This window comes from Callithrix jacchus, chromosome 2, assembly GCF_049354715.1.
Source record: "Callithrix jacchus isolate 240 chromosome 2, calJac240_pri, whole genome shotgun sequence".
NCBI lineage: Eukaryota > Metazoa > Chordata > Mammalia > Primates > Cebidae > Callithrix > Callithrix jacchus.
Window position 1 is genome coordinate 13326431 of NC_133503.1, and position 24664 is coordinate 13351094.

The 24664-nt window shown below is 46.9% G+C and overlaps 2 protein-coding genes across 2 annotated transcripts in view; one reads left to right on the plus strand and one right to left on the minus strand.

Annotated features, from left to right (window-relative positions):
* Window positions 1-23425, plus strand: part of ZCWPW1 (zinc finger CW-type and PWWP domain containing 1) — a 50375-nt gene extending 26950 nt beyond the window's left edge. The window contains exon 15 of the mRNA XM_035281364.3: window positions 23225-23425. Within this exon, the coding sequence (XP_035137255.2) occupies window positions 23225-23238 (14 nt within the window). The 3' untranslated portion in view covers window positions 23239-23425. The remainder of the gene's footprint in view (window positions 1-23224) is intronic.
* LOC100385039 (paired immunoglobulin-like type 2 receptor alpha) lies at window positions 1-24036 on the minus strand. The gene is made up of 7 exons (XM_002744043.7): window positions 23812-24036; window positions 23095-23502; window positions 10202-10393; window positions 2426-2459; window positions 1035-1084; window positions 770-801; window positions 1-312 (listed from the first exon to the last, which is right to left on the minus strand). The coding sequence occupies exons 1-7, from the start codon at window positions 23927-23929 to the stop codon at window positions 190-192; spliced, it is 957 nt and encodes a 318-aa protein (XP_002744089.5). The 5' UTR covers window positions 23930-24036; the 3' UTR covers window positions 1-189.
* Between the last annotated feature and the right edge of the window lie 628 nt (window positions 24037-24664).

Consider the following 24664-nt stretch of genomic DNA (forward strand, 5'->3'; position numbering starts at 1 on the left):
TTTTAAAAATTTGTTATTTTATTATTAATATATATTTTTAATTAGAGATGGCCTCTTGCTATGTTGTCAAAGCTGGCCCTGACGCCTTGGCTGAATCTATTCTGCCTCAGGCTTTGAAGGAGCCAGGATTACAGGCATGTGCCACTATGCCTGGCTTCACCATTCAGTCTTGAGAGGGCTCTCCATGGGTTAGGCCTTTAAGACAGAGTACAGGATCTCGTTCTGCGGGCTCTTGAGGGGATGGTGGCTGGGAGGTGCTCTGGGTAAGGTGGAGCTGGAGAGGGCAAGGGAGGCATAGATGATGCCATTGTCCTGGGTGAGAACCCAAAGAGAAAGCGTTAGACAGTGGTACAGAACTGTCCCCATCTTAGCGGCAAGCCTGCAGTCGGACTGTCCTCCCTATACCATACTCCCTCTCTCCCTTCCACCCCACCTCCAGGCTTCCAGGCTTTTTTTTTTGTTGTTCTTGTTGCCCAGGCTGGAGTGCATAATCTGGGCTCACTGCGACCTCCACTTCCCAGGTTCAAGTGACCCTCCCGCCTCAGCCTCCCAAGTAGCTGGGACTACAGGCGTGCACTACCATGCCTGGCTAATTTTTTGTATTTAGTAGAGACGGGGTTTCACCATGTTGGTCAGGCTGGTCTATAATTCCTGACCTCAGGTGATTCACCCACCTTGGACTCCCAAAGTGTTGGGATTACAGGCATGAGCCACTGTGCCCAGCCCAGGCTTCTCTTTAATTCCTTCAGGCCCTGGTCTGACTGCTTACCTTGGGATTATGCTTGGGATCTGTACTTTGTCCTAGGAATAAAAAGCAAGGTGTGCCGAGGTCAGGTGGTGTGACAGCCGGGGGAGAGAGATGGGCAAGGGGCTCTAGGAGTGAGGTTATCTGCTAGGTCAGGGCTAGGGTCACGTGGGGGCAAGGAATGGAAAGATGGAAGTACTGAGAGGGGCACAGACTCAGGTAGGGGGTGTTTGGGGAAGCAGGAAGGGCCAGGGGTAGAAACTGGGGAAGGATGATAGTGAGGACTCACCTTCATTCCTGATATTCTCATATAGTTCCTCTATGTTTTGGAAGGGTTCCCTGTATGGGAACAAGAGGACGAGAAATATGTTAGAGGCTGGGCAGTTATAACGTGGGCTGGGCAGTGGCTCACGCACCTGTAATCCTAGCACTTTGGAAGACTGAGGCAGATGGCAATCACTTGAGCCCAGGAGTACATGATCAGCCTGGGTAACATAGCAAGACCTAGTCTCTACAATAAACACAAAAACTAGCTGGGCATAGTTGAGTGTGCCTGTGGTCCCAGCTACTCAGGAGGCTGAGGTAGGAGGATCACTTGAGCCCAGGAGTTCAAGGCTGTGAGCTGTGATTGCACCACTGCACTCCAACCTAGGTGACAGCAATACCCTCTCTCAAAGATAAAATGTTTAAAAAAGAGTTATGACACATGTTAGGGGCTGGTTCTCTTTTGGGGGTTCTCTGCAACTTGCACAGCCTGCTTAGGATGAGTATGGTGGTTTTAGACTTCAGAAGAGGCTGCTTGGAAGAGGAATTAGAGGCAATTTGTGTGTGGCCCAGCAGAGGTCCCTTGGTGCTCACTGAGGTGGGTTGTCTTAAGGAAGCTGCTGGTATGGGAGAGGAACATGGAGAAGAAAAATAGGAAAGGTCAACGTTTGTTCTCTCTGCTGACACTGCCTTGGCTGAAACTGGGAGAAGCAAACCAATTGTGTGAATTTCAGGTCCTCTGATCAGGGGCTCATGCTGGGTGACTGGAGGGAGAAGGAACTTGGTGGGGGATGGGAGAAGGGCAGCTGGCAAGTCAGCGAAGGAGAAAGGGCAGGAGTGAGGCCTTCTTCCAGCATGGAAGGGAGGGGCCAGAGGAAAGGAAAGGAAAATGGTGGGAGGGTGGAGAGGAAGAGCCCAGAAAAAGGAAAAGTGAGGCCCTAGCCTGGAAAGGGGAGCAAGGTAGAGAGGCTGGTGAGTCCCTCCCTCCTGAGCAAACACAGGTAAGAGGAGCTGGAGGCAGAGGAAGCCTGGGCCCACCTGGCACATTTGGCAGGACAGATTGGAGAGCAAGCAATATGGAAAAGCTGGAAGATCCACGCTGAGAGGAAGCAGGTGAAGAGCAGAAAAGTTTAGTAACACCAGGAAAGGCAGGCAGAGGGCACAGATGGGCACTCCAGAAAAGAGACTCAGTGTTTGCGCTGGAACCCGGAGTCCACTGGTTTAGTTTTTAGGGAACAGAAAGCCCAAAGTCAAGAGCCTGGTCCTTAGAGGACAAAGGAGGATGAGGTTGGGTAAGTTGGGGATGCGACAATGGCCGTGGCAGGCTGGGGTTGTGGAGTTCTTAGCAGCACACTCTGTTTCCCAAACCAGCCTACACCTGCAGCCCCCACCCCCTTGGGGAGGCCCAGCACTCACCTGGCTGAGGTTGTGGTTTTAGTCCGCTGCTGACCTGTATGTAGAGGGACCAACAGTCAGGGTAGCATCCAGGTGATGGCAGTCTTCATCCCACCTTCTCTGCTGCACCCTAGGCTGAGGCCCTCCCTTAGAGGGACCAGAGCAATTCCACCCAAACCCATCAGGAAGGGCCTGGGACTCAGCTGGCACCCTGAGTCCCCCATCTGTCCTCCCTGTTGTCCTTATCACCTCCTGATACCCTCTCACCCCAACCCTCTGCTTGGCTCTCTTGAGCTCCCTGCTTAGCCTCAACCTGGCTCCCTCCACCACTGAGCCCTCAACCACCCTGCCCTGCCTTGCCCTGCCCTGCCCTGCCCTGCCCTGTCCCGCCCCACCCCACCCCAGGCACCCTTCACTCCCTCCAGGTCCTCAGGGATACCACATGCCCTGCCCTGCCCTGCCCTGCAACACAGGCACCCTTCACTCCCTCCAGGTCCTCAGGGATACCACGCTTGTGCTTTCCTTCTGGGTGGTGGCTGTGTCTGCTCTCCAGCCTTGGGAGCCTGGTGTTTGGGACTCATGTTTGTGGCTATTTGAGTTCTGTTGCCACTGCTCGGCCTCCACTCCCCTCTGGCTGATCCCACCCTGAATCCTCTGCTGCCTCTCCCACTGTGCCCTGCCCCTTCTTTCCCCCTGGCATCCTTGCAGTGTTTGCCAAGCACTGGGCCCCTGGTCCACAGACATCCTCTCCACCATCCAGCCTCTTCCTGGGAGGGCTCTGGGTCCACAGAGACACTCCGAGCCCAGACCTCATGGCACCCCTCAACTCCAGGGGCCCCAGCTTGCACTTCTATAGGACTTTTTGTTTTTTAATGTTGGGACTGGAAACTCTGAAATATTAACTGCTAGTATCATTTTCATGTTTCAGCTTTCACTCCGTCCAGTGTAACACCTAGGCTGGGTGCGGTGGTTCGCGCCTGTGATAATCCCAGCACTTTGGGAGGCTGAGGGGGGCAGATCACCTGAGGTCAGGAATTCAAGATCAGCCTGGCCAACGTGGCAAAAACCTGTCTCTACTAAAATTACAAAAATTAGCCAGATGTGGTGGCGGGCACCTTTTGTCCCAGCTACTTGGGAGGCTGAGGCAGGAGAATTGCTTGAACCCAGGATGCCATTTCTCCTGGCATCCTTACAGCGTTTCCCAAGCACTGGGCCCCTCGTCCACAGACATCCTCTCCACCATCTAGCCTCCTCTTGAGAGGGCTCCGAATACACAGAGACACCTTCTGAGCCGAGGCCTCACTATTTCCCTCAACTCCAGAGGCTTCCCCTTTAACTGCTACAGGATTTTTTTTTTTAATGTTGAGACTGGGAACTCTAAAACATTAATTGCTAATATCATTTTCATACTGCATCTTTCCTTCTAGCACTCTTCTCGCCCTCTGTTTTTCCCTCTCTTTGAAACTTAAACAGGTTATATATTTTATTTTACTTATGGTAAAAAAAACCCTAGAATTCACTTTTAACCACGTGTACTGTTCAGTAGTGTTAAGCATATTCACGCTGTTGCGAAACATCTCCAGAACCTTTTCATCTTGCAAAACTGAAACTATTTTAAAGAATTCCACCAGGCACGTGGCTCATGCCTGCAATCCCAGCACTTTGGGAGGCTGAGGCAGACGGATCGCCTGAGGTTGGGAGCTCAAGACCAGCCTGACCAACATGAAGAAACCCTGTCTCTACTAAAAATACAAAATTAGCCGGGTGTGGTGGTGCATGCCTGTAATCCCAGCTACTCGGGAGGCCGAGGCAGGGGAATTGCTTGAACTTGGGAGACAGAGGTTGCATTGAGCCGAGATTGTGCCATACAGCCTGGGCAACAAGAGTGAATCTCTGTCTCAAAAAACAAACAAGAAAAGAATCCCCACTTCCTCCTTCCGGCTTTTGAGAGCCACCATTCTACTTTCTGTTCCTATTAATTTCCTATCTCTAGGTACCACAGAAAAGTGGAATCATACAGTATTTGTCTTTTTGTGACTGCCTTATTTTACCTAGCATAATGTACTCCAGGTCCATTTATACTGTTAGTATTTGTCAGAATTTCTTGGTTTCTTTTTCTTTCCCTTCCTTCCTTTCCTCCCCTTCCTTCCCCTCTTTCCTCCCCTTCCTTCCCTTTCCTCCCTCCCTCCCTTCCTTCTCTTCTCTCTCCTCTGTTTTCTTCTCGAGTTTTGCTCTTGTTGCCCAGGCTAGACTGCAGTGGCATGATCTTGGCTCACTGTAACCTCTGCCTCTCAGGTTCAAGTGATTCTTCTGCCTCAGCTTTCCAAATAGCTGAGATTACAGGCACCTGCGGACCAGGCCTGGCTAATTTTGTATTTTTAGTACAGACAGAGTTTCACCATGTTGGTCATGCAGGTTTCAAACTCCTTGACCCCAGGTGATCCACCAGCCTCAGCCTCCCAAAGTGCTGGGATTGGGATTACAGGTGTGAGTCACTGTGCCCGGCCCAGAATTTCTTTTAAAGACTGAATAATATTCATATATATATATATATATATATATATATATATATGCCACATTATGTTCATCTATTCATTTGTCAGTGGACATCTGGGTTGCTTCCACCATTTGGCCATTGAGAATAGTGTTGCTATAAACATGGGTGTATAAATATCTCTTCAAGAGTTTCCTTTTCAGTTCTTTTGGGTATGTACCCAAAACTGGGATTGCTGAATCATATGGTAGCTAGCTAGCTAGCTTGCTTGCTTGATTTATTTATTTATTTAGAGATAGAGTCTTGCTGTGTCACCCAGGCTGGAGTGGAGTGGCACAATCTTGGCTCGCTGTATCCTCTGCCTCCCAGGTTCAAGCGATTCTCCTTCAGCCTCCTGAGTAGCTAGGACTACAGACGTGTGCTACCATGCTCAGCTAATTTTGTATTTTTAGTATAGATGGTATTTCACCATGTTGACCAGGTTGGTCTTGAACTGCTGGCGTCAGGTAATCTGCCCACCTCAGCCTTGAAAAGTGCTGGAAATACAGGTGTAAGTTATTACTCCTGGCCTTTATTTTGTAATTTTTGAGGAAAAGGCATTGCTTTTTGTCATCATTTGCACTATTTTATAACCCCATCAACAGTACACAGGGGCCCCAATTTCTTCACATTCTTCCCAACACTTGTCATTTTTATTTTCATTTTGAGACAGAGTCTCACTCTGTCGCCCAGGCTGGAGTGCAGTGGCACAATCTTGGCTCACTGTAACCTCTGCCTCTTGGGTTCAAGCTATTCTCCTGCCTCAGCCTCCTGAGTAGCTGGGACTACAGGAGCCCACCACCACATCTGGCTAATTTTTGCATTTTTTTTTTTTTTTGAGACAGAGTTTTGCTCTTATTACCCAGGCTGGAGTGCAATGACGCGATCTCGGCTCACCGCAACCTCCACCTCCTGGGTTCAGGCAATTCTCCTGCCTCAGCCTCCTTAGTAGCTGGGATTACAGGCACACAGCACCGTGCCCAGCTAATTTTTTGTATTTTTAGTAGAGACGGGGTTTCACCATGTTGACCAGGATGGTCTCGATCTCTCAACCTCGTGATCCGCCCGCCTCAGCCTCCCAAAGTGCTGGGATTACAGGCGTGAGCTACCGCGCCCAGCCGGTAATTTTTGCATTTTTAGTAGAGACGGGGTTTCCCTATGTTGGCCAGGCTGGTCTCAAACTCCTGGTGGCATAATCTGCCTGCCTCGGCCTCCCAAAGTGCTGGGATTACAGGTGTGAGCCACTGTGCCGGGCCACATTTATTTATTTTTAATAGTAGCTATCCTTCTAGGAATAGCTCTCTGTGGTTCTGGTTTGCATTTATCTGATCATTAGTTGGCCATTTTCATCTGCTTCTTGGTGATTTGTGTATTGTCTTAGTCTATTTTGTGCTGCTAATATATATAAGAATACCAGAGCCTGCGTAATTTAAAACAAAGCAAACCAAAATTATTTCTCACAGTTCTGGAGCCTGGGAAGTCCAAGATCAAGGTGCCAGCATCTTGCTGGTGTCTGGTGAGGGCCTTTTTGCTGTGTCTTCCAGAGGGGAGGGTTACTGTGTCCTCACATGGCAGAAGATCAGAAGACAGTGAACCCACTCCTGAAATCCCTTTTTATAATGGCATTCATCCATTCGTCTGGCAGAGCCGTCATGACCTAAGCACCTCCCAAAACACTCTAACTCCCAGTTGTCACACTGGGGACTAACTTTCTAATACATGATTTGAGGAGACGCATTCAGACCATAGCAAATATCTTGTCTGGAGAAGTGTCTGTTAAAATCCACTGCCCACTTTTACATTGGGTTGATTTTTTTGTTGTTGAACTGTAGTTCTTATATATTCAAAATATTCGTTCCTTATCAGATATATAATTTGCAAATATTTTCCCCTATTTTGTAGGTTGCCTTTTGATTCTGTTGATTGTATCCTTTGATGAAAAAGCATGTTTAAGTTTAACGTAGTCCTATTTGTCTATTTTTTCTTTCGTGGCCTGTGCTTTTGGTATCACCAGTGTCACAAGACTTATTCCCTATGGTTTGGGAACTTACATTTAGGTCTTTAATCCATTTGGAGTCAAATTTTGTATATGTTATAAGGATCCAACTTCATTCTTTGGTATGGATATTCAGTTTACCCAACGTCATTTACTGAAGAGGTTATCCTTTGCCCATTAAGTGCCCTTGGCACCCTTGTCAAGTCTTTTGACCACATGTGCAAGGGTTTATTTCTAGACTCTGTACTCTATTCCATTGGTATATTCATCTATCTTTTTTTTTCTTTTTTTCTCCTTTGAGACAGAGTCTCACTCTGTTGCTCAGGCTGGAGTGCAGTAGCATGATCTTGGCTCACTGGAACCTGTTTCCCAGGTTCAAGAGATTCTTGTGGCTGGCCCATGGTATATAATTCTTTTTCTCTGTTGTTGAATTTAGTTTGCTAGTATTTTGTTGAAGATTTTTACATCAATATTCATCAGGGTTATTGGTGTGTAGTTTTTTTTTTCTTGTAGTGGCTTTGGCTTTGGTATCATGGTAATGCTGCCCTCACAGAATAAGCTTGGAAGTGTTCCAGCTCTCTTTTGTCATTATCCTACTACACCTGTTCTTAGATTTCATTGAACTCTTATCCCTTGATAACCTACTTTTCTACAGATTATCCAGACTCCCTGTTGACCCCTCTGCTCTCCATTCCTGCTCTCTCACTAACTCCTTGACCTGTGATCTCCTGTCATTCTGTCACACTTAGCTGGCAAATCTCTAATCCTGGGGGTGTCTTATGGCAGAAATGCTATTTGATTACCCAATATCTATTCAATTCTTCTTAGTTATAGAAAATTAATTGTATTTGGAGTAGGAGGGTCCCCCCTCCAGATAGCTGTGGGATACGTGACCAAATTCTAGCCAATAAGATTTAAACAGAAGTTGTTGTTAGGTCTTTCAGGAAAGCTCTTTAAAGAGAACAGACAGTTGGGGCCTAGTATTTTTTCTCCTTTCTTTCTTCCTCCTGTTTCTTGCCAGGAACCCAGGAATAGTGACTGGACTCTTTGCAGCCATCTCGGGCCATGAGGCAACCTTCAGGACAGAAGCCAGCATCAGGGCTGGTGAATCAGAAAGGTGTAGGAACCTGAGTGTCTAAGAACAGTGGCCTCTGCTGCCAGCTTCCAGATCTGTTTACAGGAGGAAAAAATAACCCAGCTCTGTCTTGTTTAAGCTACTGTTATTTCTGGTCCCTGGTGGTAGCAATTGACAATTCCTGACCAACACAAATCTCTAAGGTCTCGAAATCTGAATGGTAGACAACTTCTAGGGAAAAATGCAGCCATGCATAACACTGCTGTTATGGATTTACAGTTTCTCATCTGAGCTGAATTCTCAGACTCCACTTCCCATTTCCTCAGTGACTATGTCAAACTTTCTCTTCAGTTCCCTGACCCTCTTACTCATTCTCAGGATAAAAGCACTGTGGTTTTTGTTATGTAGAATTAGAAAAAAAATTAAGTGGTTGATTTTAATTTTTTTTTTTTTTTTTTTGAGACAGAGTCTTGCTCTGTTGCCCGGGCTGGAGTGCAGTGGCATGATCTCAGCTCACTGCAACCTCCACTTCCTGGGTTCAAGTGATTCTCCTGCCTTAGCCTCCCGAATAGCTGGGATTACAGGGGCACACCACCATGCCCAGCTAATTTTTGTATTTTTAGTAGAGATGGGATTTCATCATGTTGACCAGGTTGGTCTCGAACTCCTGACCTCAAGTGATCCACCCACCTCTGCCTCCCAAAGTGGTAGGATTACAGGTGCGAGCCACCTCACCTGGCCAGATTTTAATGTTTTAATCCATGGCTTTTGAGTTTGGTCATACTGAGGAAGACTGTCTCTACTTTGTGGTCTCACATTTTCTTCTGATACTAGGGTTATTTTTTTTCCTTATTTAAATCTTTGATCCCTGTGGAATTTATTTTGGTACAAATTATGAGTTAAGGAGATAATGTTATTTTTTCTCAGATAGCTACTGAATAGTTCCAGCACCATTCATTGAATTGCTTATCTTTCCCCATTGATTAGAAACCTTTTAACCAACTAAATTCCCACATATATTTGGGTCTGTTTTCATTCTCTTATACCTAGGTTTTCCTCTTTACTTCCATTGCTTTAAGGTGTATGCCAATATTGCACCGTTTTGTCTTTTGTTTTAAATGTATTCATACAATGGTGCTCCCATGAGAGCCAGTGTTGCCTAGTTTTAATGCCCACTGTTGAATCATTCTAAGTGTTGATGCCCCTATGTGCACACCCTCTGCTAGGATTTATTCTAAACATAGTATATTTAATTGTCAGGACAACCCCACATAGGTACTATCTTCACTCCCTTTTCCCATGAGGAAGTTGAGGCCCACAACCTTTGTACTAGCAAGGCTGCTTCTCTGGTGAGGTTGTGAGGCCAGGATCTGACTGCAGGCAGCCCTGACCCCATGCTCCTACCCTCTGTGCTTTCATAGCTGATAGGGCAAATCTCCTTTCACTGAAGACTTTCTTTTTTTTTTTTTTTTGAGATGGGGTGCACTCTTGCCTAGGCTGGAGTGCAGTGGCATGATCGTGGCTCATTGCAACCTCCACCTCCTGAGCAATGCTCCCACCTTAGCCTCTCCAGTAATTGGAATTACAGGTACGCACCATCACACCTGGCTAATGTTTTTTTAGCAGAGATGAGGTTTCACCATGTTGGCGGAGTTGGTCTCACACTCCTGGGCTCAACTGAACTAAAATAGTTCTTTCTCAATGAAGCAATTAGTCCTTGAGGCAACTGACAGCCCCACACCCCCAGTTCTCTGAGAGCAAAGTGTGTGGTTTATGCTTTATCTACTTTCCTTCTCCACTTTCAAGCCAGGCTGTGGCAAGTGGCCAGTTGGCCAGTACGCTGAGCTCAGCCTACTTCCTGTCTCTTTTGCTCTCTCTGTCCTTTTCCCAGGGGAGACCCTCACCTCCCCCAGAACCTTCAGGGGAGGGTGGATGAGTAATGACTGAGAGAGAAGAACAGGTTGGGGGAATTGGCTGTGTGGAGAGGGCTGGGGATTCTCACATGTGACCCTGTACAGCCCTACTGCAGAAGCCCTCATTGCAGATGCCCCAGCACAGGGCACAGAGTCGGCCTCAGTGGGCTTCAGGGGAGCTGGCAGGGTCTGTATATTTCAGAAGCCCCTTAGCTGCAGGTGGGCCCTGAGAAACCCCCAGCTGGGAGGCATGGAGAGGAGGTGGGTCCTGGGCACTTACCTTTTCTTCCCCTCCACCGGAGGAGGCAAATCAGTCCCAAAATCATGATTCCAAGTGCAGCGACAGCCACTGTCACCCACACAGTAGTCTCCAGACTTAGGTGCCAAGACTCTGAGTGCCCTTTGACCTCTGTGACTCCGAGGTTGGCTGTGGTGGTTGTGCTGTTGGGCCTCCAGGTGATGGTCTTGACAGCTGGGAAGAGAAGAGGAATGAACCTGGGGGCGTGGGGCATCTGGATGAATGCATGGTGTGCTGCTTTCTAGATTGGAGAACATTAAGGGTGAGGGAACTCCTCTCTGAAGCCCAAACAGGGAACAGGGTAAAATGCTAACAGCTTTCAATACAGATGACTCAGTTCATTTTATATTATTATTATTATTGAGACGGCATTTTGCTTTTATTGCCCAGGCTAGAGTGCAATGGCGTGATCTCGGCTCACCACAACCTCCTGGGTTCAAGCGATTCTCCTGCCTCAGCCTCCCAAGTAGCTGGGATTATAGGCATGTACCAGCACACCTGGCTAATTTTGTATTTTTAGTAGGATGGGGTTTCTCCATGTTGGTCAGGCTGGTCTCGAACTCCCAACCTCAGGTGATCCGCCTGCCTCAGCCTCCCAAAGTGCTGGGATTACAGGCATGGCCACCATGCTCGGCCTCATTTTATATTATTTTTCCTTTCCTTCCTTTCCCCTACCTTTCCTCTTCCTTCCCTCCTTTGTTCCCTCCCTCCCTCCCTCCCTTCCTCCCTTCCTTCCTTTTTCTTCCTTTGTTTCTTTTTATTTCTTCCTCCTCAAATTCAGTTTAGCAGGCAACTCAGTTTAAAACCCAATTCTACACCAGTTATCAGCAGGGTGACCTCAAAACCTCATCTCCTCACTCACAAATAGGGATAACTAAATTGCAGGATCAAAAACAGTCTGTTGCAAATACAGGTCACATAAAATATGTCATTTTAACCATTTCTACATGCACCATTCTGTGGCACCAAGCACATTCACAGTGCTGTGCAACCATCACACCATCCAACTCAAGAACCTTTGTATCTTCCTCAGTGGAAACATTTTACACATTAAACATCAACTACCCATTCCTGTGTCCTGCAGTCCCTGGCAGCCACCCTTCTACCTCTCTACTTTGTGTCTCTGAGTTTGACTACTCTGAGTACCTCATATTAGCTGAATCATACAGTATGTGTCTTTTTACAGGATGGTCTTTTTTTTTTTTTTTTTTTTTTTTTTTGAGACAGAGGCCTGCTCTGTCGCCCAGGCTGGATGGAGTAGAGTGGTGGAGTCTCGGCTCACTGTAACCTCTTCCTCCTGGGTTCAAGTGATTCTCCTGCTTCAGCCTCCAGAGTAGCTAGGATCACAGGCACACACTACCATACCTGGCTAATTTTTTTTTTTTTTAATGTAGAAATGAGGTTTTACCATGTTGATCAGGCTGGTCTTCAACTCCTGACTTCTGGTGATCTGCCTGCCTCAGCCTCCTAAAGTGCTGGGATTACAGGCGTGAGCCACCATGCCAGGCCAGGATTGTCTAAGTAAGTGAGAACACATTTGTAAAAAACCTAGTGTATATTGAAAATATGTTTTTAAGGTCCCATTTATTGACCTTCAGGTCCTACAAACAGGTTATATCTTCTTTGTAGGTGTTTCATGCACCCTTAAAAAATTTACATAGTACTCAGCAACAGGAAAAAAAAATCAGGCTCTATAATGTCTTCAAGTCACTATGGACTAAAATCTTCATCCACTCTTAAGAGAAATTAATAAAAGTGTAAATACTATGTCTTGATTGGGAATTTAAACATTTTAAAATTAAATAATTAAAGGAAACATACGTAATAACATACTGTTTAGAAAATAAAAACTAGAGTAGTACATATTTTAAAAAAAGAACTCTGGAGTATGACTAAAGCAACACTCTAAGCTAAATTCAGAGTATGAAATGCTTTTATTATTTAAAATGGGAAGAAATTTTTAAAACAAAATATTCAGTTTCAAAAAGAATACCCCACACAGGAGCCAACTGTAAGGAAACTCAGAGGAATATATTAATGAAAAGTTATGTCAGAATAAATTTATTAGGGAATAGATAGCCAGAGGCAAAAGAAATGCAGAAACTGGTTATTTAAAGGGGCAATGAACAAGAAGATAGACAAGACTAGCAAATCTAATGACAACAAAAGCCAGTTGCAATCATGAGTATATGCTCAGTTATAGGCTGTTAAATGTTAAAATTTCTGTTAAATGGGTGTCTTTGGGGTTTTTTCTGAGACAGGATCTTTTCTGTGCCCAGGATAGAGTGTGCAATCATTGCTCACTATAGCCTTCATCTCCTGGGCTCAAGCAATCCTCTCACCCTAACCTCCTGTTTAGCTGAGACTACAATTATGGACCTCTGTGCCCAGCCTAAGTGATTATTTTTAGAAATTAATTTAAGAGGTAGTACACCTTGGGGCCGGGCACAGTGGCTTATGCCTGTAATGCCAGCACTTTGAGAGGCCGAGGTGGGTGATTACCTGATGTCAGGAGTTTGAGACCAGCCTGGTCGACATGGTGAAACCCTGTCTCTACTAAAAATACAAAAATTATCCTGGTGTGGTGGCGGGGGCCTGTAATCCCAGCTACTTGGAGAGCTGAGGTAGGAGAATCACTTGAACCTGGGAGGCAGAGGTTGTAGTGAGCTGAGATTGTGCCACTGCATGCCAGCCTGGACGACAGAGCGAGATTCTGTCTCAAAAAACAAAAAAGTAGTATACTTTAAGTCATTTATGCCTAATATTCCATTATTGGAATGCTAAGCTTGTGGGAGTTATTTATATCCTACTGCTCAAGGTCATTGCCAAGGTCTGATTTTTCACACACAAAAAATTGCAACCCCCAGCATAAATGGGTTAACTGGTCAGTAGACAAAGAAGAAACTGAGAATGCTATGAAAGAACTACTTTTCATAAGGTCTCCATGCTTAGGAAGTTTTATGAATAAGTTCTTATAAAAACTTAAGGAACATATAATTCCCATATAGAAGTTTTCAGAACATAAAGATGGAAAACTATGAAATTCAAATCCATTTTATAAAATAATACCATAATCCTAATGCTAATATCCATTAAAAAGTTTTTTTTGTTTTGTTTTGTTTTTTTAACTGGGCAATGTGGCTCATGCCTATACTCTCAGCACTTTGGGAGGCCGAGGTGGGCAGATCACTTGAGCCCAGGAGTTTGAGACCAGCCTGGGCAGCATAGTGAGACCACCCCCCTGCCCACCATCTCTGTGATAAATACAAAAATTAGCTGGGTGTGGTGGCGCATGCCTGTAGTCCCAGCTACTCAGGAGCCTGAGGAGGAGGGAGAATCACTTGAGCCCAGGAGGTTGAAACTGCAGTGATCACTGATTGTGCCACTGCACTCCAGTCTGGGCAACACATGCTGTCTCAAAAACAAAATTCTTTCTTTTTTTTTTTGACGGAGTATCACTCAGTTAACTAGGCTGGAATGCAGTGGTGCACCTCAGCTTACTGCACCCTCCACCTCCTGGATTCAAGGGATTCTTGTGTCTCAGCCTCCAAGTAGTTGGGATTACAGTCACACACCACCATGCCCAGCTAATTTTTGTATTTTTAGTAGAGACAGAGTTTCACCATGTTGACAAGGCTGGTCTCAAACTCCTGACCTCAAGTGATCTGCCCGCCTCAGCCTCGCAAAGTGCTGGGATTACAGGTGTAAACCACCACACCCAGCAAAAAACAAAATTTTTAAAAATGCAGAGTAATATAAAAGACCATTTCAAAAACTGACCTGAGTAGAGGAAAATGCCCAGTATTGGCCAGGGTTTAGAGAGAGAGGAACTGTCATGCACATGGGAGTATAAATGGGCAGAATCTTTGGGAATGCAATTTGGGAAGATGTATCAAAATGTAAGACCTATGTGTGTCCTTTGTTGCAGTCGTTTCAGTCCTGGGAACTTTTCCTATGCAAATGCTTGCCCAAGTATTCAAAGGCATGTGTTGAAGGATGATGTTCTTCATAGCATAGTTTGTGATGTGGCAGCAACTTAACTGTCATCAAATAGAACAGCAAATAAATAAATGATGATACATCACTACCACGGGTTGCATGTAGCCATTTAAAAAGGCATTGCTGGGCCGGGCGCAGTGGCTCAAGCCTGTAATCCCAGCACTTTGGGAGGCCGAGGCAGGTGGATCACGAGGTCAAGAGATTGAGACCATCCTGGTCAACATGGTGAAACCCCGTCTCTACTAAAAATACAAAAAAAATTAGCTGGGCATGGTGGCGCATGCCTGTAATCCCAGCTACTCAGGAGGCTGAGGCAGGAGAATTGCCTGAACCCAGGAGGCGGAGGTTGCGGTGAGCCGAGATTGCCCCATTGCACTCCAGCCTGGGTAACGAGCAAAACTCCAAGGCATTGCTGATTTGGAGCACAATGCCTAGGAATTAGCCCTGCTCTGCAAGGAGCAGCTAAAAAAAAAATGTTAAATGGTTGGTGCAGTGGCTAGCGCCTGTAATCCCAGCACTTTGGAAGGCTGAGGATACCAGTCTGGCTTAAATGATCTCTACTAAAAATACAAGAATTAGCTGGGCATGGTGGCGCATGCCTGTAGTCCCAGCTACTTGGGAGGCTGAAGCAGAAGAATAGCTTGAACCTGGGAGGCAGAGTTTGCAGTGATTCGAGATTGTGCCACCTCATCCAGCCTGGGTGACAAGAGTGAAACTCCGCAAAAAAACCAAAGGCATAGGCTGGGTATGGTGGCTCACCACCATGCCCAAATAATTTTAAAAATTTTTTAGTGGACAGTGTGGGCAATATGGTGAAACTCCATTCTACTAAAAATACAGAAAAAATTAGCCAGGTATGGTGGTGCTTATTTGCAGTCTTAGCTACTTGGGAGGCTGAGGCAGAAGAACCATTGAAACATGGAGGCAGGGGTTGCAGTGAGCCAAGATCATGCCACTGCACTCCAACCTGGGTGGCAGAGTAAGACTCCATCTCAAAAAAAAAAAAATTATTTTTTTGAGAGACAGGGTCCTATTATGTTGCCCAGGCTGGGTTCCAAAAATACAAAAATTAGCTGAGTGTGGTAGCACATGCCTGTAATCCCAGCTACTCTGGAGGCTGAGGCAGGAGAATCACTTGAATCCGGAGGCAGAGATTGCAGTGAGCTGAGATCAGGCCCCTGCACTCCAGCCTGGTGATAGAGCAAGACTCCATCTCAAAAAAAAAAAGTTGTGAGTCGGATTTTGGCACTCCAGCAGGAAACCCTCACTAGCTCCCATGGCACTCAGAGCAAAAGTGAGTTGTTTCCTTGGCTTTCAAAGCCACCCAGGATCTGCCCCGCCTCCTGCCACCCTCTGCTTCTTCCCTTTGGCTCCAGCCACACTTGTCCCGCATGACTGGAACATTCTTATTCCAGCCTCCTCCTCATGTTCTACCAATCTATGTCTAGGCTGGCTCTTCTGAGTCTTCTCCAGGTCCACTCCCCAGCTCTTCTACCCATGTGTTGTGCCTTTGGAGCTGGCTTTGGTGGACCCCATCTGTGGGTTTTCTTGCCCTGTAACTTCTGACTCCAGAGAACACACCTCCTCTCTAACATTCCAGTCTTCTCTGGGCTCCTTCCCCTTGCTCTTCAGGCCTGCTGCTAGTCCCACGGTGCCTCCCTGTCCCTGACTCGTTTTGCAAACTAAGCCTCACTCTGAGGCCTCCCCAGTTACCCTGTAGGCTCTGCTTCATCTTACAGCAGCCTTCCCTGTTCAATGTGAATACAGGGCCACCCTTAGCAATCTCACTCACTCCACTAAAATTCTTTTCTTTTCTCTTTTCACCATCACCTGACACCATATACAGAATTGATCCATTTGTATATTTTTTCCCACATTCAAAAGTTCATCCTTGGGAGCATTTTTGGTTTTTGTTGTTTTGTTTGTTTTGGTGGTGGTGGTTGTTTTTTTTTGTTTTTGTTTTTTGAGTCAGGATCTCACTCTTTCACCCAGGCTGGAGTGCAGTGGTGGGATTATAGGTACTGCAGCCTTGACCTCCCAGGCTCAAGTGATCCTCCTGCCTCAGCCTTCTGAGTAGCTGGAACTACAGGCACGTGCCATTACACTCTGGAAACTCCACCTCTCAGGTTCGAATGATTCTCCTGCCTCAGCTTCCCAAGCAGCTGGGATTACAGGTATGCACCACCTCACCCAGCTTATTTTTAAAATATTTTTATTAGAGACAGGGTTTTGCCATGTTGGGCAGGCTGGTCTCTAACTCCTGACTTCAAGTGAAGCTAGGTTTGACCTGATGTGGTAGCTCACGTCCCAAAGTGCTGGGATTATAGCCATGAGCCACCACACCAGGCCACACCCAGCTAATTTTTAAATTTTATTTTTTTATAGAGACAGAGTCTTGCTGTGTTTCCCAGACTGGTCTTGAACTCCTGGCTTCAAGTAATCCTCCTGTGTTGGACTCCCAAAGTGCTGGGATTACAGATGTGAGCCACTGCGCTCAGTCCTTTAATGGAATTTTTATTTTTGCTATTGTATCTTTAATTTCCAAGAGCTTTCTTTGTGGTTGGCAAGTTCTTTGTGAAGCACCCTCTCTTATCACATGCACGGGGTCTCTTAACTTTCTGAGTAGAAGGAAATGCTATTTTACAGTTTCATTCTCCCTGAACTGTTTTGGTTTCTTCCAGGTTCCTCTTTTTGTTTCTCCTGTTTTGTTCTTTGCATTTATGGGAGAAGTTTGTTTCATTTAATCATATAGGGACTCTAGCCTCAGGCTTCCCAGACACAGCTGAGGCCAGGGTACAGTCCTCGGTGCTGGGGGATTCAGTATGAGGGCCAGACCCCAATTGCCTTGCCAGTTATTACTGGGGTTCTCCCCCAGAGACCCTCTGGTTCATCTATTCTGGAAAGCAAATCTCTAGTCTTTGGCTAGGGTAGGGGAATAGGGAATGGAGGTTTCCCTGCTTCTGAAGCAGATTTTCAATGTCCTCTAGTTTTCAAACCTATCTTTATTCCTACTCTCTGGGGTACTTGGGGCCAGCATTACTGAACTTTTACAGAGTTCTGTGGTATAATTGCCATTCTTCTGGGTTTCCCAACACTGGCTTAGGGTTTAGCTCCTCTGGGCTCCTAAATGAATTCCATTAGTCTGTTTCAAGTTTCTCAAATTTTGCTTTTGTACATCCAGTTTATGTATTTCTTGTTCTTGATGATTTCTTTCTTAAAAAATTCCCTTTGCTGTCATTTTAGACTCTGAGGGGAGTGGTGGTAAACATGCACATAACCCACCATCTTGGCCAGATTTTACACATTAATTTCTTTTTTTTTTTTTTGAGATGGAGTCTCACTCTGCTGCCCAGGCTAGAGTGCAGTGGCGCAGTCTCGGCTCACTATAACCTCCGCCTCTCAGGTTCAAACTATTCTTCTGCCTCAGGCTCCTGAGCAGTTGGGACTACAAGCACGGGCTACCACACCCGGCTAATTGTTTTTTGATTTTTAATAGAGACAGCATTTCACCATATTAGACAGGCTGATCTTGAACTCCTGACCTAGTGATCCGCCCACCTTGGTCTCCCAAAGTGCTGGGATTACAGGCATGAGCCACCGTGCCCAGCCTTTTTTTTTTTTTTTAATTTTGAGACAGTCTTGCTCTGTTGGCCAGGTTGGAGTGCAGTGGCATGATCTGGCTCACTGCAACCTCCACCTCCTGGTTTCAAGAGATTCTCCCACCTTAGCCTCCCGAGTAACTGGGATTACAGGCACGCACTACCATGCAGAGATGAGGTTTCACCATGTTGGCCAGGCTGGTCTCGAACTCCTGACCTCAGGTGATTAGTCCACCTCTGCCTCCCAAAGTCCTGGGATTACAGATGTGAGGCACTGCACCCAGCCTATGCATTACTTTTACAGTGACACTTATTAAGGATTCAAAAAGTAATCTTGCATATTAATAACAAAAGGAAATATAGAGTAAAAAAAATTTTTTTTCCTGTGACAGGATCTGGCTCTGTCACCCAGGCTGGAGTGTAGTGGCATGATCTCGGCTCACTACAGTCAGTAAAACAATCTTATGAGACATTTATATGATCTTCGGCAGAACACCACCAAGGTTTACTGAGGGATACAAAATAGGACGTTGTTCCTGGGTGAGAAGATTGTGTATTAGCCTGATTTCAGTTTCTTTTTTTCTTTTTCTTTTTTTTTTTTGAGACGGAGTCCTGCTCTGTTGCCCAGGCTGGAGTGGAGTGCAATGGCGAAATCACGGCTCACTGCAACCTCCAACTCCCGGCTTTAAGCAATAATTCTCTTGCATCAGCTTCCTGAGTAGCTAGATTACAGGCAACTGCCACAACAAAGCCTGGCTAATTCTTTTTTGTATTTTTAGTAGAGATGGGGTTTCTCCATGTTGGCCAGGCTGCTCTAGAATTCCTGATCTCAGGTGATCTGCCTGCCTCAGCTGCCTGCTGGGATTACAGGTGTGAGCCACCATGCCCATCCTTCAGTTTCTCCCAATTGCGTTATAGGTTTAATGCAACTATGATTTAAAAGAGTGTTTTTTTGTTTTGTTTTGTTTTGTTTTTTTCCTGAACAAACTTATTCTAATATTTGGGAAGGAAAAGGCAGGCAACAACAAAAAAGTTTTTTGTTTTACTATGTTTTTTAAGACAGGGTCTTCCTCTGTGACTCAGACTGGAGTGCAGTTGTGAAATCACAGCTCACTGCAGCCTCCAACCTCCTACCTTTAAGTGATCCTCTCATCTCAACTTCTTGAGCAGCTGGGACCACAGGTGTGCGCTACCACTATTTATTTATTTATTATTTTGGTAGAGATGGGATCTCATTATGTTGCCCAAGCTAAGACTCAAACTCTTGGGCTCTAGAGATCTTCATCCTCACCCTCCCAAAGTGCTGGTATTACAGGCATGAAGCCACTGTGCCCAGCCTAAAAATGTTTTTGAGGAAGGAGTAATATGTTTGAGATGGAAATACTCTTAGCCACTGAAACATGATAAAGCTACAATCACTAAACCTGTGTGCTGATGTAAGAAAAGACAGATCAGTGAAACAGAATTTACTGACTAGAGATGGATGCTTTTCTACAAAAATTCTTTTAAAACCAGGCCTAATTATCAATAGAGAAACAGATAAAAATTAAATAAATGGGGTCGGGACAACTGATTAATTACTTCATATAAAGATCAATTTAGATGCAGTGGCTCACGCCTGTAATCCCAGCACTTTGGGAGGCCGAGGCAAGATTGAAAACCATCCTGGCCAACATGGTGAAACCCTGTCTCTACTGAAAAATACAAATATTAGCTGGGCGTGGTAGCACGTGCCTGTAGTCCCAGCTACTCAGGAGGCTGAGGCAGGAGAATTGCTTAAACCCAGGAGGCAGAGGTTGCAGAGAGCTGAGATCGCACCACTGTACTCTAGCCTGGCACCTGGTGACACAACGAGACTCTGTTTCAAAAAAAAAAAAAAAAAATCAATTTAGTTGTTTATGCCATATACCAAAATGAATTCTCACTACATTAAAAAGTTTTACTGTGAAAAATCAAATCATTCAAATTATTTTTAAATTAAGAAATTTAAACATTTTTTTTTTCTGAGACAGTCTTGCTCTGTCGCTCAGGCTGGAGTGCGGTGGCATGATCTTGGCTCACTGCAACCTCTTCCAACTCCTGGGTTCAAGCAATTCTCCTGCCTCACCTCCTGAGTAGCTGGGACTGCAGGTGTGCACTACCACACCCAGTTAATTTTTGTGTTTTTAGTAGAGACTCTTTTTTCTTTTTTTGAGATGGATTCTCGCTCTTAGCCCAGGCTGGATTGCAGTGGCGCAATCTTGGCTCACTGCAACCTTCATCTCCCAGGTCCCCAGTTCAAGCAATTCTCCTACCTCAGCCTCCCAAGTAGCTGGGACTACAGGCACAAGCCACCATGCCCAGATAATTTTTGTATTTTTTAGTAGAGATGGGTTTCACCATGTTGGCCAGTCTGGTCTTGAACTCCTGACCTCGTGATCCACTTACCTTGGCCTCCCAAAGTGCTGGGATTACAGTCATAAGCCATGTGTCTGGCCAGTAGGTTCAACCTCTAGTGGTAATTGGGATTGTTGTGCTTAGAAGTAAAACAGAAAAGTGATAAAGAACAACACAATTAAGTTTGGTTACAAAAGTAAAATTATGTAAAAAATATTAATAAGCCAACAACAAACTTAGTTATAGCTCCTACAAGTATTCCCTTAGTGTGTTATATCTTAGCATGATGGAATTTCAGTTGGATTAAAAACTTTTTGTCAGACACAGTGGCTCACGCCTGTATCCCAGCACTTTGAGAGGCCAAGGCAAGTGGATACTTGAGCTTAGGAGTTTGAGAGCAGCCTGGGCAACATAGCAAAATCCCATGTCTACAAAAACAGTACAAAAATTAGCCAGGTGTGGTGGTGTGTGCCTGTAGTCCCAGCTACTTGGGAGGCTGAGGCAAGAGAATCACTTGAGTCTGGGAGGTAGACACTGCAGTAAGCTATGATCGCACTCCAGTCTGGGTGACAGAGGGAGACCCTGTCTCAAAAAAAAAAAAAAAAAAAAAGAGGCAGGCAAGGTGGCTCATGCCTGTAATCCCAGTACTTTGGGAAGCTGAGGCCGGCGGATCATATGAGGTCAGGAGTTCGACACCAGCCTGGTTAACATGGTGAAATCTTGTCTCTCCAAAAATAAAAAATAATTGTAATCCCAGCTACTTGAGAAACTGAGGCGGGAGAATCACTTGAACCCGGGAAGGGGAGATTGCAGTGAGCTGAGATCGTGCCATTGCACTCCAGCCTAGGTGACAGAGCAAGACCCCATCTAAAAAAAAAAAAATTTTTTTCTTTTTATTACTTTCCTGTATTTTGTTGCTTTGATAATCATGAATATTCAATTAATTGAAAAAACAATTTATTGGCGGAAAAAAACTACAAATCTGACCAAGACAGAGAAATGAGGAAAGCAAGTAGGAATTAAGCAAAGAGGAAGAGAAAGCCTGAGAAAAACCCAAATCTCTCAAAAAAGACCATTTAAGGAAATACATAGGAAATCAAAGTTCAAGGCTGTCTTGCTTCATTTGGATTATGGAGCTGCTCTCCATCTGCTCCAAAATCAACACAGTGGTTAAGACGGCACAGTGGTTTACCAGAGTGGGGGCAGCAAGAGTGTCCATCCTAGCAGAGAAGAGTAATTTATCCCTGGCATTGTTTAGGATTGCCAGTGCAAGCGATTAGAAAAAACAAGTCCACCTGGCTGATTATTAGTTTCCTATGACATTTTCTACAGAAATTGTACCCCCTTACTGCCTGGGCCTGGGAGAAACTCCCCTCGCCCCACTGTTCTGGAGACAGAAAAACCTAGGCTCAAATTCCCCCGATCCCCTTTCTGAATAAAATAGAAGATCTATTAGTGCAACACATTCTATAATGAGGTTCGAAAATAGGTGAAGGCGAACACTATGGTCAATTCAATAGGCGAGGCCCTGTAGCTAGAAGTTAGGAGAGAAAGAAAGTCTGCAGCTCACCATTTCTTTTCTTTTTTGTTTTTTTTGAGACAGAGTCTCACTTTGTCACCCAGGCTGGAGTGCAGTAACATGATCTCAGCTCACTGCAGCCTGCGCCTCCTGGGTTCAAGTAATTCTCCTGCCTCAGCCTTTTGAGTAGCTGGGATTACAGGCATATGCAATCACGCCTGGCTAATTTTTGTATGTTTAGTAGACATGGGCTTTTGCCATGTTGACCAGGCTAGTCTCGAGCTCCTGACCTCAAGTCATCCACTCACCTTGGCCTCTCAAAGTGCTGGGATTACAGGCATGAGTCACCATGCCCAGCCCTCACATCCTTTTCAAATCCCATCTGCACCACTGGTGTGATGTAGGGCAGCTGTATAGGCTCTGTTAGCCTCAGTTTCCCTATCTTTAAACTGAAGAAAATAGCAGCTCCTCTTGCTTTTGTGGAGTCTTGGTGAGGGTTCACTAGGACAATACACATAAAGAGATTTGCCAGGGCCATGCCATGGTGCCTCAGTGAGTGGGGGCTGCTGCTCTTGGTTCTGCAGATATGTCTCTTAGTGTCAGGAAGGACAGAGTAGCAAGATCAGAGTGGAGGACAGGGAGAGCATGGCTGGAAGAACACAGGGGCTTGTCAGAAGAGTGGGGGCTGCAGGGGCTGGGGAGGAGTTAGGATGTTAAAGGATGGATGCAGGAGGAGAGGCAGATAGACAGGAGAGGGAAGAGGTGAGACGGGTCGGGAGGAGCTGAAGGACACTTCAGGAAGCAGAGTGGGAGAAGGAAGTGGGTAGATGGGAACCCAGATGATGGGGCTTGACCTAGAGACTACAGGGCTCCCAGGGTCAGCCACTGGGCACCTACTGGGGGTTCCTGGGTGAGCTCTTATTTGCTGGGGGTGGGATCCTGGACCCTCCCCCAGACTATGGGAGATGCAAGGTAAGGGGCCCACCCTGAGGCACCAGTGGGGACATAGACAAATGACAAAGAGCGGGTAGGCAACATCCTGGAGAGGTCATGGGGGAGAGGCCAGACTGGAGCCCCAGTTTGGAACAAGAATAGAGGATAATTGGAGGGTCTGGCAGGTGCTGAGGCCTGAGGAGTGGGGGAGGGGCTGGATCTGGACAGGACAGCAAGGGGGATGGTCAGGGAAAACAGATCAGAGGTGGAGATAATTAAGGGGAAGAGAAAAGGGGAGAGGTGGCAGAGGCCTGAGGAGGTGTCAGGGGCCAGAGAGAACTTAGGGACTGTCAGAGAAGTGGTGTCTGAGATGATGGGGATGGCATCACCAGTGGTCATAAAAGCCTCACTGCAGTGGGCAATGCAGCTGCCAGGGCAGCTGTACTCACCCTGGGTGATGGTGAGGTTGGTTCCCTCAATAGACTGCCATATCTTCGTCCCTGATGTGTTTATGTCCTCATCTGTCTCTATGTCCAGCTGGACTCGGCAGAAATACACAGACTGGTCCTCCTTCCGCAGGTTCGAGATCCTGAGGAAGCCACTCTCCTGACCCTCTCTCCAGCTCAGGAAGAGCCGATCTGAGTAATCCTTGTGAATTCGATGTGGCCTTGTGCGGTAGAAGACCTTCCCATGGAACTGGTCCCGTCTCCAGGATATTCTCATGTTCGGAGGTCTGGCTAACACCCAGGGGTGATAGAAGGAGAAGGGGATTTCCACAGAGCCACCCATGGGGGCTGAGAGGTATTTTGGTTGAGTGACCCCATAGGGGTACCCTGGACTGGATCCTGTGGAGCCACCTAGAGGAGGAAGGGAGGGAGTCAGAGAGAGAGACCTTGAAGCCACCCTGAGACGGGAAGAGGATGACCCCAGACCCTCCCGCACCTTCACCCACAGGCTGTCGTGTGACAGGTGGCTGGACTGACCTCTGGCCTGGGTCTCTCACTCTTTGGGCATGGGGGAGGCAGAAGGAGGAGGAGATGGGGGCACCCACCCCTGTGGGACTTGCCCTTGTTTGCTGGGGTGGGAGTCTGGCCCCTCACCCAGATGTGCCACCTTTGTCTCGGGTTTGCCCTTCCTGTGGTTCCGGGGCCGTCCTGGGCACTCACCAGCCTGCAGGAATACTGGCAGTAGCAGCAGGGGCAGCAGCAGGGACCGACCCACGGCCTTGCTCTCCTCCAGGGGACAGGAAGACCAGCAGAGCCGTTTAGGCAGGAGAGGGGCCATACGGAGGGGCCGCCTGGGGGTTGAGGTGAGTGAGGAGAGCCGGGGTCAGGCTCTTCGGAGGACTGTGGGGGCCGGGAGCCTTCCCCAAACCCATGCGCCTCCAGGGTGACCAGCACTTCCTTTATCCATCCGGCTTCTTTTCCCTTATTGCAAAAGGTCCTCCCTTGTGATCAGTGCCAAGTCACCCAGCCCAAAGGCCCTAGTCCTGGTCCTGCTGCTGAGGGGCCGGGCCTGGGCTTGGCTGGCTGGGCCCCTCCCACCTGGATCCCTGCAACCCCACCTCACTCAGCCTCACTTCTCATCCTCTCTGCCCAGGGCCAGTGCAGGCTCTTTCAGGGAAAGGAAGGCAGGCCTGAGTCTCTGCCCTGCTGTGCCCCACATTCAGTCCTTGGAGAGGAGGCCGGGGGGGCTGGTGGAGGTCACAGGTACTTAGTCCCTAGCCCAAGCACCAGAGCCCCAGCTGTCTTCTGTTCCTCTCCCTCCCTGGCAGGAGCTCCCATGCAGTCCCCAGGTACCACCACTGCCCCACTGGCCTCTTCCCACCCCAGGCCCGCTCCCTTGGTGCAAGGACCGTGACCTTGCACAAGGGGTGAGGGGGCTGATGATCCCCTACACAGAGACTGGGCCTTCTGGAGGTCACCTCTGGATCCCTAGACATGAGACTGGATCTGCAGGGTCCCCTCTGACCTCCCTGTCCTACACAGGAGGGAATGGGGCTTAGAGAAACCCTGCCCC

Excerpts from the sequence above, each read along its gene's own strand:
- LOC100385039 (XM_002744043.7), bottom strand. The coding sequence starts at position 23,929 with ATGGCCCCTCTCCTGCCTAAACGGCTCTGCTGGTCTTCCTGTCCCCTG. Across the intron at positions 2,460-10,201 it reads CCGGTGGAGGGGAAGAAAAG|GTCAGCAGCGGACTAAAACC; the intron begins GTAAGTGCCCAG and ends CTCTACATACAG. Across the intron at positions 313-769 it reads ATCCCAAGCATAATCCCAAG|GACAATGGCATCATCTATGC; the intron begins GTAAGCAGTCAG and ends GTTCTCACCCAG.